At 41.4% G+C, this 12848-nt stretch overlaps 1 protein-coding gene across 1 annotated transcript in view; it reads left to right on the plus strand.

Annotated features, from left to right (window-relative positions):
• The window catches only part of fat2 (FAT atypical cadherin 2), a 92088-nt gene extending 80088 nt beyond the window's left edge, over positions 1-12000 (plus strand). Inside the window, exons 23-28 of the mRNA XM_049749913.2 lie at positions 1370-1784; positions 3382-3535; positions 8368-8467; positions 8533-8678; positions 9350-9609; positions 10192-12000. Coding sequence (XP_049605870.2) covers positions 1370-1784; positions 3382-3535; positions 8368-8467; positions 8533-8678; positions 9350-9609; positions 10192-10685 — 1569 coding nt within the window. The 3' untranslated portion in view covers positions 10686-12000. The remainder of the gene's footprint in view (positions 1-1369; positions 1785-3381; positions 3536-8367; positions 8468-8532; positions 8679-9349; positions 9610-10191) is intronic.
• Positions 12001-12848: the final 848 nt, after the last annotated feature.

Genomic DNA, 12848 nt, shown 5'->3' on the forward strand with positions numbered 1-12848 from the left:
ATACAAGCAACGCATAAAAGGCGGGAGAAGATTTGTCTGTGGGAATTACGAGAGCAAACAAGCATCAATAAAACATCACAGGGGCTGCACTTGTCCTCTTTTGTTTTCTCTCTCTCTCACTGCTTCTGCGATAAAAAGCGCTGAGTGAGCATAAATGCTAAGAGGCGCACTGATGTGGAGCCAAAAGCTCCTTTTGCATTTACGGGTAACGCAAACTCCTGACTTGTCAATGTTTGTTTTCCCCCCACGCCGACGCTAACATCCCAAGGTCAACACCATTCCGCTCTGACTTGATGCTGCGTTGGCGTCATTTGAGTTCATAGTGGGAGGAAGGCACTGGATTAGTCAAAATAAGCCAATTATTCATAAACGCACTGAGCTTTTCTAAAGAAAAGTGACGCTGTCACCCAAATAACAATAAGACAATAAGAACAAATGAAAGTTCAGTTAAATGTGAAAAATGTACCTTATGGTCATTATGTTTTTCGCGTGCTTATTATTAATAATATTTAATTATTATTAACATTGAACTAGAGTGCAAAATCATCTTTTATTTCATAAAAATAAAAATGTTTGGGTAAAAATGAAGACACTAAAACTGAACTAAATAAAACTAAAAATTTGATGTTTATAGTCAACTTTGAAAATATCCATTAGGTTCTTTAAAAACTAACTCAACTTTCTGAAATATAAAAATGAAGATTATGAATCTTCTTTAATGTTTACACAATATAGTGTTTATTGTTTCTAAAAATCAAGGTTTATAAATCACTGATCAGCGAGTTTTAAAAACAATCAATCCAATCAGAAGATGGACCAATTTATCTAATCAATGTTGAGTCAATCCCCCCTGAATCTTACAGCGAATTGGGAAAAATGTCTTTTTTCTAGTGCGCGTGCATTTCTAGAGGGAAGGGACAAAATTGGAATTGTACCTTCGCCAAATTTGCATATGCCACGGTGAGCGATGCGTCGTGTGTCCACCAAATGTAATTTGATGTCATTTGTAAAAAATAAATAAATAAATAAATAAATAAATAATGTTGCTAAGAATGACGTCACTTTAATTATTTGTTATACTGGGATCTAGTCATTTTGGGCAGATAATTGAAGAGAAGATAGATCAAAACTTTGGGAACAAAGAGTTTAAATAAATGACTGGATTGGAAAAAGAAGATAGATCAGTGAAATTGTCCGTGTGAGTGTAGAGAGGCCCAGGGAGTAGCAAAGCAAGCCCCAAAATCTTGAAATTGGCTCGAGATAATTCATGTGACTTGACGTGGTTTTTGATAAACCTAAGGTTTTTTTTTTTTTTTTGTAAAGATCTAAGATTCAAAGTCTCCGACTGACTTTAATCTTCCATCCTCAGGTGAATGGTGGTCATCTTCACTTCTCCTTCAGCTGTGGCATCCTGCCTCCCTCCCGCCTGGCCCTGGCCTCCCCTGCATTGTCCGATGGCCGCTGGCACCAAGTCCTGCTGGAGGTGAGCGCCTCGTCCTTGAGGCTTACTTTGGACCACTGGGCGCATGCCTCAACCAGCCTGGCGTCGCCATGCCGCCTGATGCGCTCTGGCGGAGTCCTGCTCTTTGGTGGTTACCAATTCCATGGTTGCCTGGAGCACCTGGAGCTTAACGGGGAGCCGATTAGAGCGGGTGATGCGTCGGAATGGAGCGGTCCGGGAAGGAGGCGGGTGTTTGGAGTCTACGAGTGCTGCGCTCCTGCGGGACCCTGCGACCGCAACCCATGCCAGAATGGCGGAGTCTGCCATGAGGACACCAGTGGAGGTGAGTGTGTGCGCATGTACGCGCAGTTTTTTGAGAGGCTGTGACCGATTAATAGCATTTTTGTTCGCCTGGGCATTTGGGATGTGGGAGGAAACCAGAGTGCCCGGAGAAAACCCACGCGGGCACAGGGAGAACATGCAAACTCCACACAGGGAGGGCCAGAGGTGAAATCGAACCCGCACCCTCCTAACTGGGCGGACGTGCTAACCAGTGCGCCACAGAGCCGCCTACTGTAGTTCCGTTTTTGCATATTATAAGTATGACAAGTATTGACAAAATTAAGGGTTTGAATGTCTTGCACGGAGCACTTGCATCATCTTTTCATATGAAATATTGCCCAACTTTAGAGTGCTTCTCACTTGATGCCATGTTGGAAAAGTTCAACAACCAAAATATTCTTGTGTGTGATGTCATCACTTATTTGCGACATAAGAATCAATAGGCACTTAGTTTCTTCTCCTCATTTGTGGTATAAAGCTGCGATGAAAGTCACGTGAGTGAATAACAATGACCTGTAATCCATATTCTATTCTGTCCTAACTTTCATGCTGAGCAACTGCCAGCCATTTAGCAATGTGTCCATCTCATTATACAAAAAGAACACACAAAAACTGCACAGAAATAGACTCCAGGCTGGAGTCCCATGCTGACCCTTATTAGCATCTTAGCTTATCACAAATTGGCGAGCACGAGGATTCTTCTTAGTAAAGATAGCAGCTCATCTCACTTTGCAATTCAGAACAGAGCCGATAAAGATCATACCTGAAATGCTTCACTTTGACACTGGGAGGTTTGTGTGTGTGTGTGTGTGTGTGTGTGCATGTGTGTGTGTGTGTGTGTGTGTGTGTGTGTGTCTGTGTGTGTGTGTGTGTGTGTGTGTGTGTGTGTGTGTGTGTGTGTCTGCGTGTGTGTGTGTGCGTGTGTGTGAGTGCGTGTGTGTGAGTGCGTGTGCACTTGTGTAAATGAAAAAAATAACTTAACAGATTTCACTTATTCCAATACTTTGCTGGTATTTTTTTAGAGCATATTCCCACAATAAACAAGGGAAGACTGTACTGTAAGAAGTAGTACACTAGTACTGTGTACTAATATTACAGTAGTCTTAAGTATCACATTACTTAATGTAGTTTTACATTACTAGATTGAGATCTATTATATTACTACATCCTAGAAAAACTGCTGGGTTAACATTTGGACCAACCCAGGAATTCTGCTCAATTTGACCGAACTTTGGGTGGTTTTGCAAAAAAAAAAATGCAGTCAGTCAAACTTTTAACCCAAATTGGGTTGTTTTTAACTCAGCATTTTTAAAGGTGTAATGTCATATTAGCAGTGTTACAAAAGAGGTCATATTGTTGAATTACTAACTTTCCTCGTAAAACTTTACCAATGTAACTTCAAAGTTACTCGACTAGTATTTCTTTAGTATTACATTACAAGTTACTCATGTTTGACCGACATGTGGTTGCTGTGCCATGGTAGAATGGCTAAATATGATGTTTTGTTTTTCTTGTTGAGATCCATGCTGGTAAAACTTGGGAGATCGTGATCATCTTCTTATTTTTTGTTTGTGTGCATGTGTTTTCATCATATACAGAGTTGCACTGCAGGTGTGCAGGCACATTCCATGGCTTGCGCTGCGAGCGAGAACACAACCCATGCACCTCCCAGCCATGCACCCATGGTCGCGTGTGTGTGCCCAAGGAGCAAGGATACATTTGCAACTGCTCAATGGAAAATGCAGACGCACGGTAAGCTTCTTCCCCTTCTTCCTAACCCAAAACCCAGCTAGAATTCTGGGCAGTTTTGTGTCGAATGACTCTGTAAGCAAATATCACCTGTACCAAGGCCAAACAATCCTAAATCTGACACACCAATGTGATTGGGCTCGACTCCATTCCTCCAAGTGGCTGAAATGTAATGTAATAATGATCATTAATCATCAATAAAGTAATTGATCAGATGGGTGCCAACACACACAAGATGTATTCAATAACGGACTAAATTTCCGACTTGCTCAGTAAGTAACCAACTAATTATCTGACTCACTAACTGAACGTAGTAAATAACTGTCTAATTCACTCATTAACTGATTAACTCACCAAAACAATTAATTAATCCGCTCATTGACTATTTACCTCACAAACTAAATCACTCACTCATTAGGTGCCAAATGTCTCACAGCAACTGACTGACTTACAAAAAAAACCCTAACCCAACTCACTGACTGTCTGATTAACCCAATAACTTACTCAATAACCAAATACATCATTGACTGACTAAGCCACCAATTTAGCAACTAACAACTTCATTAACTCATTCACAAAGTTGGCTTCACAATTAATTCACCAACATATTCACTGACTCAGTGGCTAAAGAAAAAATTGACTCACTAACCAACTTAAAATAAATGATGAACGTTAAATGGATGCCAACTGTCAAATACAGAAATATATTGTAGAGTTGACTAACTCACTCACTCACTCACTCACTCACTCACTCACTCACTCACTCACTCACTCACTCACTCACTCACTCACTCACTGAGTGAACGATGACTGTTGATACCAAATTTTTTAACTAGCAATCTTACAGATAAATTCACTAACTTACTACAAAGTAATTACCTGACTAAGTCACCAGCTAATGAACATACAAAGTGGGTGCCAACCTTCACCCGTTAAGTTGGTTTTACTAACTCACTCATAAACGTATCAACTAATTCACGAGCTTACTCTCTAGCTCGTTAACCAATTCACTAGCTGACTAAGTAACTAACCAACCCAAACTAATGAACTTTCTGACAAAGTGGATGGCAACTGTCAAATAGTAAGCATGTTCAGGAACTGCCTAACTAAAATGTGTACCTCACCGAGGGGAACGTCCTTGCGAAGGTAGCAAATGTTGGATCGGTCAACTTTTTGATGAATGTGGGCACAAATCAGAGGGTTGTCTCTGTCATTAGCAACATTTAGCGACTTTCACCGTCAAAGATGGTTTTTGATAATAGGGAAATAAAATAATTATGTGTACCTCATAACATTTTGCATAAAATACGATTGCTTACAGGTTGGTGCAGGCTGGCGCTTGTCTTCAAATTTCTCTTTCACAAACTTCTTCACTACTCTCTTTTGCTATATTTGTGTCCTTAAACTCATCCAAACAAGTGTTTGTCACTCCTGGCATGATTATCAATATGATGAAAGGCTGCTGATGTCTCACTGAGCAGCAAATGCTTGTGTATGCTATGCATGAAAGCGTTGGAATATACTGAAACCGTGGTCATATGGTTGCGAGCATTGGCAAATAAAAAAGAATAAGCTTATGACTGTTTTGGAAACACTTGCCGCTGTTAATGAAACAATTGATTTGCAAGGAAATCCCAATTATGTTCAATGAAACAAGAAATAAGTGTTGGTAAACATCTTTTACAAGCTTTTAAGAGCAGACATACTATCAGTTAGAAGCTGCCTCTCCTTTATTTAGGATCTACGTATACTTATACTTAATATGTGCTCGTTATGCCCCGTGTGTGTGTATGTGCGCATGTGCGTGTGCGTGTGTGTGTGTGTGTGTGTGTGTGTGTGTGTGTGTGTGTGTGTGTGTGTGTGTGTGTGTGTGCGTGCGTGTGTGTGTGTGTGTGTGTGTGTGTGTGCGTGTGTGTGTGCGTGCGTGCGTGCGTGCGTGCGTGCGTGCGTGCGTGCGTGTGTGTGTGTGTGTTCATGCATGCGTGCGTGCATGTGTCTTCTACAATGAATTCGGCAACTCCTCTTTAGCGACGTGATCGGAATGGAGGTTATCGACCTTTCCCCTCGGCAACCTCTCTGAACGCTTATGTTCTGCTCCTGCCTCATAATGACTTCTCTACGACTCGCTTACTTGTCGCAGACAGGTTGAAAAGTCGGCAGGTGGCCTGTCGCGGGAAGGACTAACCGACAACCTTGCTGAGCCACCTCCTCTGGTGCTTTAAGTAAGAGTGGAAAAGGGATGACGTTCAACGCGAACGTTAAATTAGTCCATTAGTTGTAACAATGTGCAACATCATAATGCCTAGTTTTCACTATGGCACATCCACAAAACATTGACTGGCCAATCACGTTTTGGATACGTAATTTTATTTTTTTACACCGAAACAGGATTAAAATTTATTTCATTTTGGGGGTTTTTAATAAATAAAAAGATTAAAATTATTGATGCAGTTTAATATGATTTGTATTTTTATTTGACTTCCCTTATGCCTCAAATGATTTCAGATTGACTGACCCTGAACTGCATTACGTTTCATTTAAATTTATATTTTTGTTATATTTTATTTTATATATATTTGTAACTTATGTATGTGTAAGCATCCACAATTAACTCACATGACCCTGTACATGGTGAGAATTAACGTGATTAAAAACATTTTTTAATATCATTCAATATAATTTTATTTTATTCTAGTTTTGTAATCAGTCAGAAGTGATGGGCTGACTCCTAGCAGTATTTAGCTAGTCAGTTAGTCAGTCAGTTAATTACTTAGTTTACAGAGGTCTGGCCACCCTTTCGTCCTTTTCTGTCCGCTTTTATTCATAAAATAATAAACCCTCCATCTCTGTCCATCCTTTTCATTTTAAATCCTTTCGTCACCTGTCTGTCCCTGCATCAATTGTCAGTTTGTGAAAAAAGGCAGACGGAAACCCCAATATTATTAAAATGGTGGAGTGCATATATCAGAGTATCTACACCAGGAGTCACCAACCTTTATTAAACCGAGAGCTACTTCCTGGGTACTGATTAAGGCAAAGAGCTGCCCGCGGGCAACGTGTTGGTGACCCCTGATCTACACTATATGGTGGCCGCCAAAGGGCTTTACAAAGCCTCATTTTCACTTAAGTTATCTGTTCCTACTTGCCACCGAGCCGAAGGGGTACTCAAGGGAGACGTTACTCCAAGGAGGGAGTTGCTGATGGGGTCATGGACTCAATATTCTCACGTTTGTTCGTATGCGCTTCTGGCTCACACCCGCACACGCTCTACTACAGTAATCCCTCTCCAATTTGCGCTTCACCTTTTGCGAATGAGCAACTTCGCAGGTTCATAAGTGACAGGAGAGAGGCATTTAAATACACGCAGATAGCCCGGGGTGTGCCTCTGAGCAATGTGCGTCACTGCGGACGTGACTGAGTTCAAGGCGGCAGCTGGCTATACACACTGATGCCTGAGTCGGGACACTAGGGTCAGTCAGTCAATTACAATATCACGTTTGTTCATTGATTTACTGTAAATTAAGGGAATGGGAAAAGATGGATGGATGGACGGTTAGATGATTTTGTATGATTGTTTATTCATAGATTCAGTCATTGAGTCAGCCATCCATTCATTTATTTATTTGTTTATTGATTTATTCATTTATTACAAAAAGGTTATTCTCAAGAAATTACAGTAGTCTAATAGTAATTCAGTTGTTTGTTTGATTAATTTGTTGACCCCTTAGTTGAACAGCCTCTTCAACATGTGGACAAACATGCAAAATGTTTACAGAGCACACAAACTAACCGTGGTCAATGAACCCCATGCTGCTTCACCCTTGATATTTAACTATGTGATCAGTGAATATTTGATGTTGTCAACATGCAAAGTGTCAGAAGCATTCCTGCAGAATCCTGCCACAACTCATAGCATCAGAGCCTCATTACGATGCGCCGTCACATGCCTGCATACCGGAGCGCATACCTCGGCTTGGCACATGCACGCGATTGGTAGCTGAAGCGATGCGCACACATGAAGCAAGCGGGAGGGTCATTTACATATCTCTTCTTTTGTTCATTCTAATAACGCAGCGGCAGAGAAGCTGCAGCAGGGAATGGTGTGAATTGAGGAAACACACACACACACAGGACTCATTATTATTATAATTATCAGCATCGTTTTTATCATTATCAGTTTTTGCCAGTTTGTTTTCTCGCAATTGTTTCCTGATTTATTATTATTACTTTGTGATGTGGTGACTACAGCAATTCTCCAGTGTGTGTAAGCTGATTTGGGTTTAGCTGGGTAGATTGTTTTTGATGCTTGAAAAAACTGAATGTCCAGATGAACAAACAGCCACCTGTCAAAGAAATCCAAGGTTTAACGACTTCCCGGACGAAAATTCCCGCTGATAGGGCTGGCGCTTACTTTAAGGGTAAAAGAGGAATTACACAGAATAACATAATGTGTCTCCTTTGATTTGTTACAACCTTTGTCTGAAACCCTAACCCTACTTTAAAAATCTTACCTAACGGTGGCTTGAGACCCTTCTCTGAAACTCTAACCCAGACTTGAAACCCTACTTTGAAACCCTAACCACTGCTTGGACCATTAATTGAAAACTGTACCCTGATCTTGAAGTCTTAAATTTGGAGTCAAAGGCCTAATTGAAAGCACAACTATTTGTTTAAATACCTTCACTTACATTTAAACCCGACCTCTGGATAAGTGTTTTTTGTTGGTCACTACATTTTGCACATCCAAAGATGTGCTAGCATCACATTTATAAAGAAACCAAGCTTAAGGTGGACTGGGCCCACATATTTTACACCCTGTCTTTCATGTGGCACAGGTGTCACAACGGCGAGGACGTTTGTTTTCCCAATCCATGTCCCAGCGGTTTCCTCTGCCAAGTTTCCTTTGGATCCTTCCACTGCGACCCTCTACCGCAGGTCAGTCCTCATTCAGGTCCTTTTGTAGATGAGCTGGCTTGACCGTGGTGGGTTGTCTGTTCCAGGTGTCACCGGTGGTGGGCTATGTGGAGATGATCGAGATTGGCGCCAGCGTGCTGGGCCTTTTGCTGCTAGTGGCCATATTTGTTTGCATACGCAAGCGCTACGTCCAACAGAGAAAGGACAAGAAGATGAAGAACGACTCCAACGGGTAATTTCACTCTATTCTTTGTCAATTATGTCCCGGTTTGTTGTTGTTTTTATTTGATTTTATGCCAACAGCCAACAATCTAGGAGGGAAAACATGCTGACACACTTACAGCTACTATTACATATATTTGAGAACAGTTTGGTTAGTTAGTTAGTTAGTTAGTTAGTTAGTTAGTTAGTTAGTTAGTTAGTTAGTTAGTTAGTTAGTTAGTTAGTTAGTTAGTTAGCTAGCTAGCTAGTTAGTTAGTTAGTTAGTTAGTTAGTTAGTTAGTTAGTTAGTTAGTTAGTTAGTTAGTTAGTTAGTTAGTTAGTTAGTTAGTTAGCTAGCTAGCTCGTTCGTTCGTTCGTTCGTTCGTTAGTTACTTATCAAAAGGTTGGCTGGTTTTTCAATTAGCTATAGTTGGTTGATTTTAATCAGAAGTAACTAGCTCTTTACAAGTTAGTCACTCCACTCCGTTACTTAGTTGGTCTGGTAGTAGGTCAGTCAGTAAGTCATTTACTTTGTTGAAGAGGACAGGCTATTTTCCAGCTAATCATACCTTTTGACCTTTCTTCATGATGTTTCCAAGCTAACCAATTGATGCCAAGTGCAGCTGGTGGTGTTTTACGTGCATTTTTTATGTGTTGCCATAAAAAAGAGAGAGATTCTGACATAAAATTATGTCCTATCAGTTACACGGCGTCCACATTGTGCAAGAGCCCGAAAGCTTGTGATCAGGAAGGCGGCCATATGGAGCTCAGCTGCATGACGTCGCCTGCCAACGACCTTGACCACTCCCCCTTCCGTTCACTGCGTCCTCGTAGCCAAGCGCCCACCGACAAGTCGCATGGACCGGTGGTCTGCAGCGTGGCTCCCAACCTGCCCGTCAGACCCCCATCCAGCTCTGACAACGACTCGGTCAAGAAGACTCACTGGGACCTCGACTATGAAGGTGCGTATGCATGCATGTGCGGTGTATGTGTGTACGCCTCTATTTTGGCATGAAAAAACACATACATATGTGATTTCATGACAAAAAATATTACAGCTACAAACACACTGCCTTTTAAAGAACAAAGACCAAAAACTGAGCTTATAAAAATGGGGGATTGTGGGTTGAAGTTTGATTCTAGAGGATTGTGCCAAGCAGCCATCTTCAAACACGAGGTTTGGACACGAATTATGTTCTGCTACTACCACACACAATTTAAAATCTGAATTGCAGGCAAGGTCAGCAGCTGCCGCCGTGCAGGAAATGCAAATGCCAATGCTTTATTTACGTAATGCACTATAGTTTATGCACTATTTATGAGGCCTGCAAATACTTTGGAAGATGCATCTAACATTGGACACTTTCTGCAATAACACACAAACACCAAAGAAGCACTTTTCTGAACAGACTCTGCACAACTACCTGAAACCAAACCAGCACACAATGTCAACCAGATATCGTGGGAATCGGTGAAAATGTCACTTTAATAATAGAAGAATAACAATCAAAACTGTTTGATATGTATGTGTGCTTTGTCTTCAGTTTATCCGGCTGATCCCGACTATTTCGGACGTCCCATGGCCGCTGCCCAAGAATTCCCTCAATTTGACATTGTGGAAGACGTCTACTCGACGTCAGACTCGCGGCGAAACTCTCGCTTCGGTGGCTTCCCATTCCCGCTTGAGCGCTCGGATCGCCGTGCTCCGCTACCGCCGTGTTACAGCAACCAGAACCTGGACCACTTTTTGGACGCTGACGGCATCCCCCTTCCGCGATCGCAATGTCCTGACGCGTACACATCCACCAGCTACTACCCGGCGAAGCATGCGAGCAGCCTGGACGGGCACACGGCGGCGGGTTACAAACGGCTCAGCGTGCGGCTCAGCGTGGCCGGTTCGTCCTGCACCGAGCAGGCAGCGGTGCCGCCCAACGTCGCCGAACCGCAGACACGCCCCGGCGGGTCCGACCTACGCAGTTGCGACAGCGCCAGCATGCTGGAGAGCGACTTTGGAAGCTGTGAGGAAGTCATGTTTTAAGACGCAGCCAGGCTGACCAACTGTGCGACATCCCAGCAGCTTGCGGAAGAACTCCGATGTTTCATTTTGAAACAACCTTTCCTTTGTTGGCTTTCAAGATACCGAGCTCACCGTTCAATGTCTTGTCAAATCTGACAAGAAGTAGACGCTGCCAAGGAGCGGACACTAAGAAAGTGGAAACTGACAGGAAGTTGAAACTGACAGGAACGCGACACAAACCACAAACTGATGGGAAATAACAGAAGTGGACAATGACTGTGTAATTGACGGGAAATTGACAGAAAGCTGATACGTACAGGAACTGGAAGTTAAAACTGAATGACATTAGTGTTCTAAGATCGTTCAGTCTAAATGCCTCGTCCTTCATGTCATCAACAGAGGCCGGATCCTCTGAACAAGGAGCAAAATGAATGCCGAAAAGTTTTTCAAATGAAGTGTTACAGCTGTCAGGCTTATTATTGTGAAAATCCCAGATGCACCTCTTAGTCACATACTAACCCTAACCCTGAACATCGTGTAATAATGTCAAAATAAGAGCATCCATTTTCTTAGCATGTACTTTTTTAAGGTTTATTTCTGCTCTTATTAGTCAGACTGAAATAGAAGATTGATCTTTTGGTTTCAAATTCTAGATGTACTTCTTGGTCACATGACTAGTGAAATATAACTGAATTTTCACAGTGCCAAAAGTGGGCATCAACTCAATTTTATTGTTGCAATTTCCCTGCAACTGCTTTTACATTGACAGCCTTAAATTGGGCCTCAAATCTGACAATACTGAAAATGCAGCCACGATTTCTAACTTCTAGTTTTTTACTGTTCATTACTTTTTCCATTAGTCTGACCGACTCAGTTAAAAAAAGGCTCATTCTTTTATTTTTAAATATGTGCACCTCCACTGTTTCATAAATTTTCAAAATAAGACTGCCAAGTAGTGAGCATGAGCTCACTTTGATTGTTGTCATTTCTCCGCAACTACTGGATGTCTTTCCATATTACAAGCATTGAATAAAGCCGTACTATGGACTTCAAAATAAAAGGACCTTTTCCCCCTTACAACAACATTGTTTTAGCACTTCTTTTGGATGGAAACGTGTTTTGCGACAATGTGAAATGTTTTGTGTATAAATGCGTATTGTTCATATTGTTGTGTTGAAGTGTGATGTGCAGTAGTGTTGAATGTTCATTTTGTTCCAATCAAATGTCACATAGTTTATTTTTTTAATGTTTATTCACTGTGAGATTTTATTGTGATGCCACCTTTAATGTATACACCAAATCTGAATATCACAATAAAGACATTACATCAGACAAAGTAGACTCAGTCGTGTTTATGCTTGATCATCAATGCTCAAAAAACTTCGTTTTTTTCCATTAAATAAATCACATTCTTTTAAGAAAACCAGTGATAGCGTTTATGATTACGTTCTTAAGAATTTGTTAAACGCAAAGAACAACTTAATTTGGCTCTGAGAGAACTTTCACTAGGGCGCTTTTATCATTGATGCTCGTAACAGCAGCTAACAAAAAACGGCATGTTTACGATCTAACTATTTAATAAATGCTAGAAAAAACAAGACCTTCTCTGCCTCTGCTGCGCTAGCATTTGAGAAGTGGTAATGAGCCAAACTGCCAGCAGCAGGTAGTCATGCACCGTTTTAGATTGTAATGAGGGGGACATTCCTAATCAGAGATGGGAAATCCAGATGGGATATGGGAAATCAAGCTCCTGAAAATAAAAACTCTGCCACAGTTTGCATTTAGTCACAGGTAAATGAGCTTGTTTTAGCTGTCCTGACAGACTTTTATTTTATAGGTGCCACGAGAAGTGTCTCTTAAATCTTTGTGAAACCGCCGAAACATGTCAGGTAAAGAACCTAAAACAATTTGTTTGATATAAAAGAAACCATTGAAGTGTCTCTTAAATCGTTATGCGTGTGTGGGGAAGGGGGGCAGGAGTTGCAAATTGCAGGTTTAATTTTTTAGCAAACCTCATCTGGAACTCGAGACAGAAACCTTGTCGTCTACAGACTCCACACACACGCAGCCAATTGGAAAGGGGAAAGCGGGAGATGGCAACTTTTCACTGATTGGAATGTATTCACTGACTGAAGGACTGATTTATCTTAAAAGAGCTTTCCACAGCAAATTATTGGCAAATGC

The sequence above is a fragment of the Syngnathus scovelli genome, chromosome 1, assembly GCF_024217435.2.
Source record: "Syngnathus scovelli strain Florida chromosome 1, RoL_Ssco_1.2, whole genome shotgun sequence".
NCBI lineage: Eukaryota > Metazoa > Chordata > Actinopteri > Syngnathiformes > Syngnathidae > Syngnathus > Syngnathus scovelli.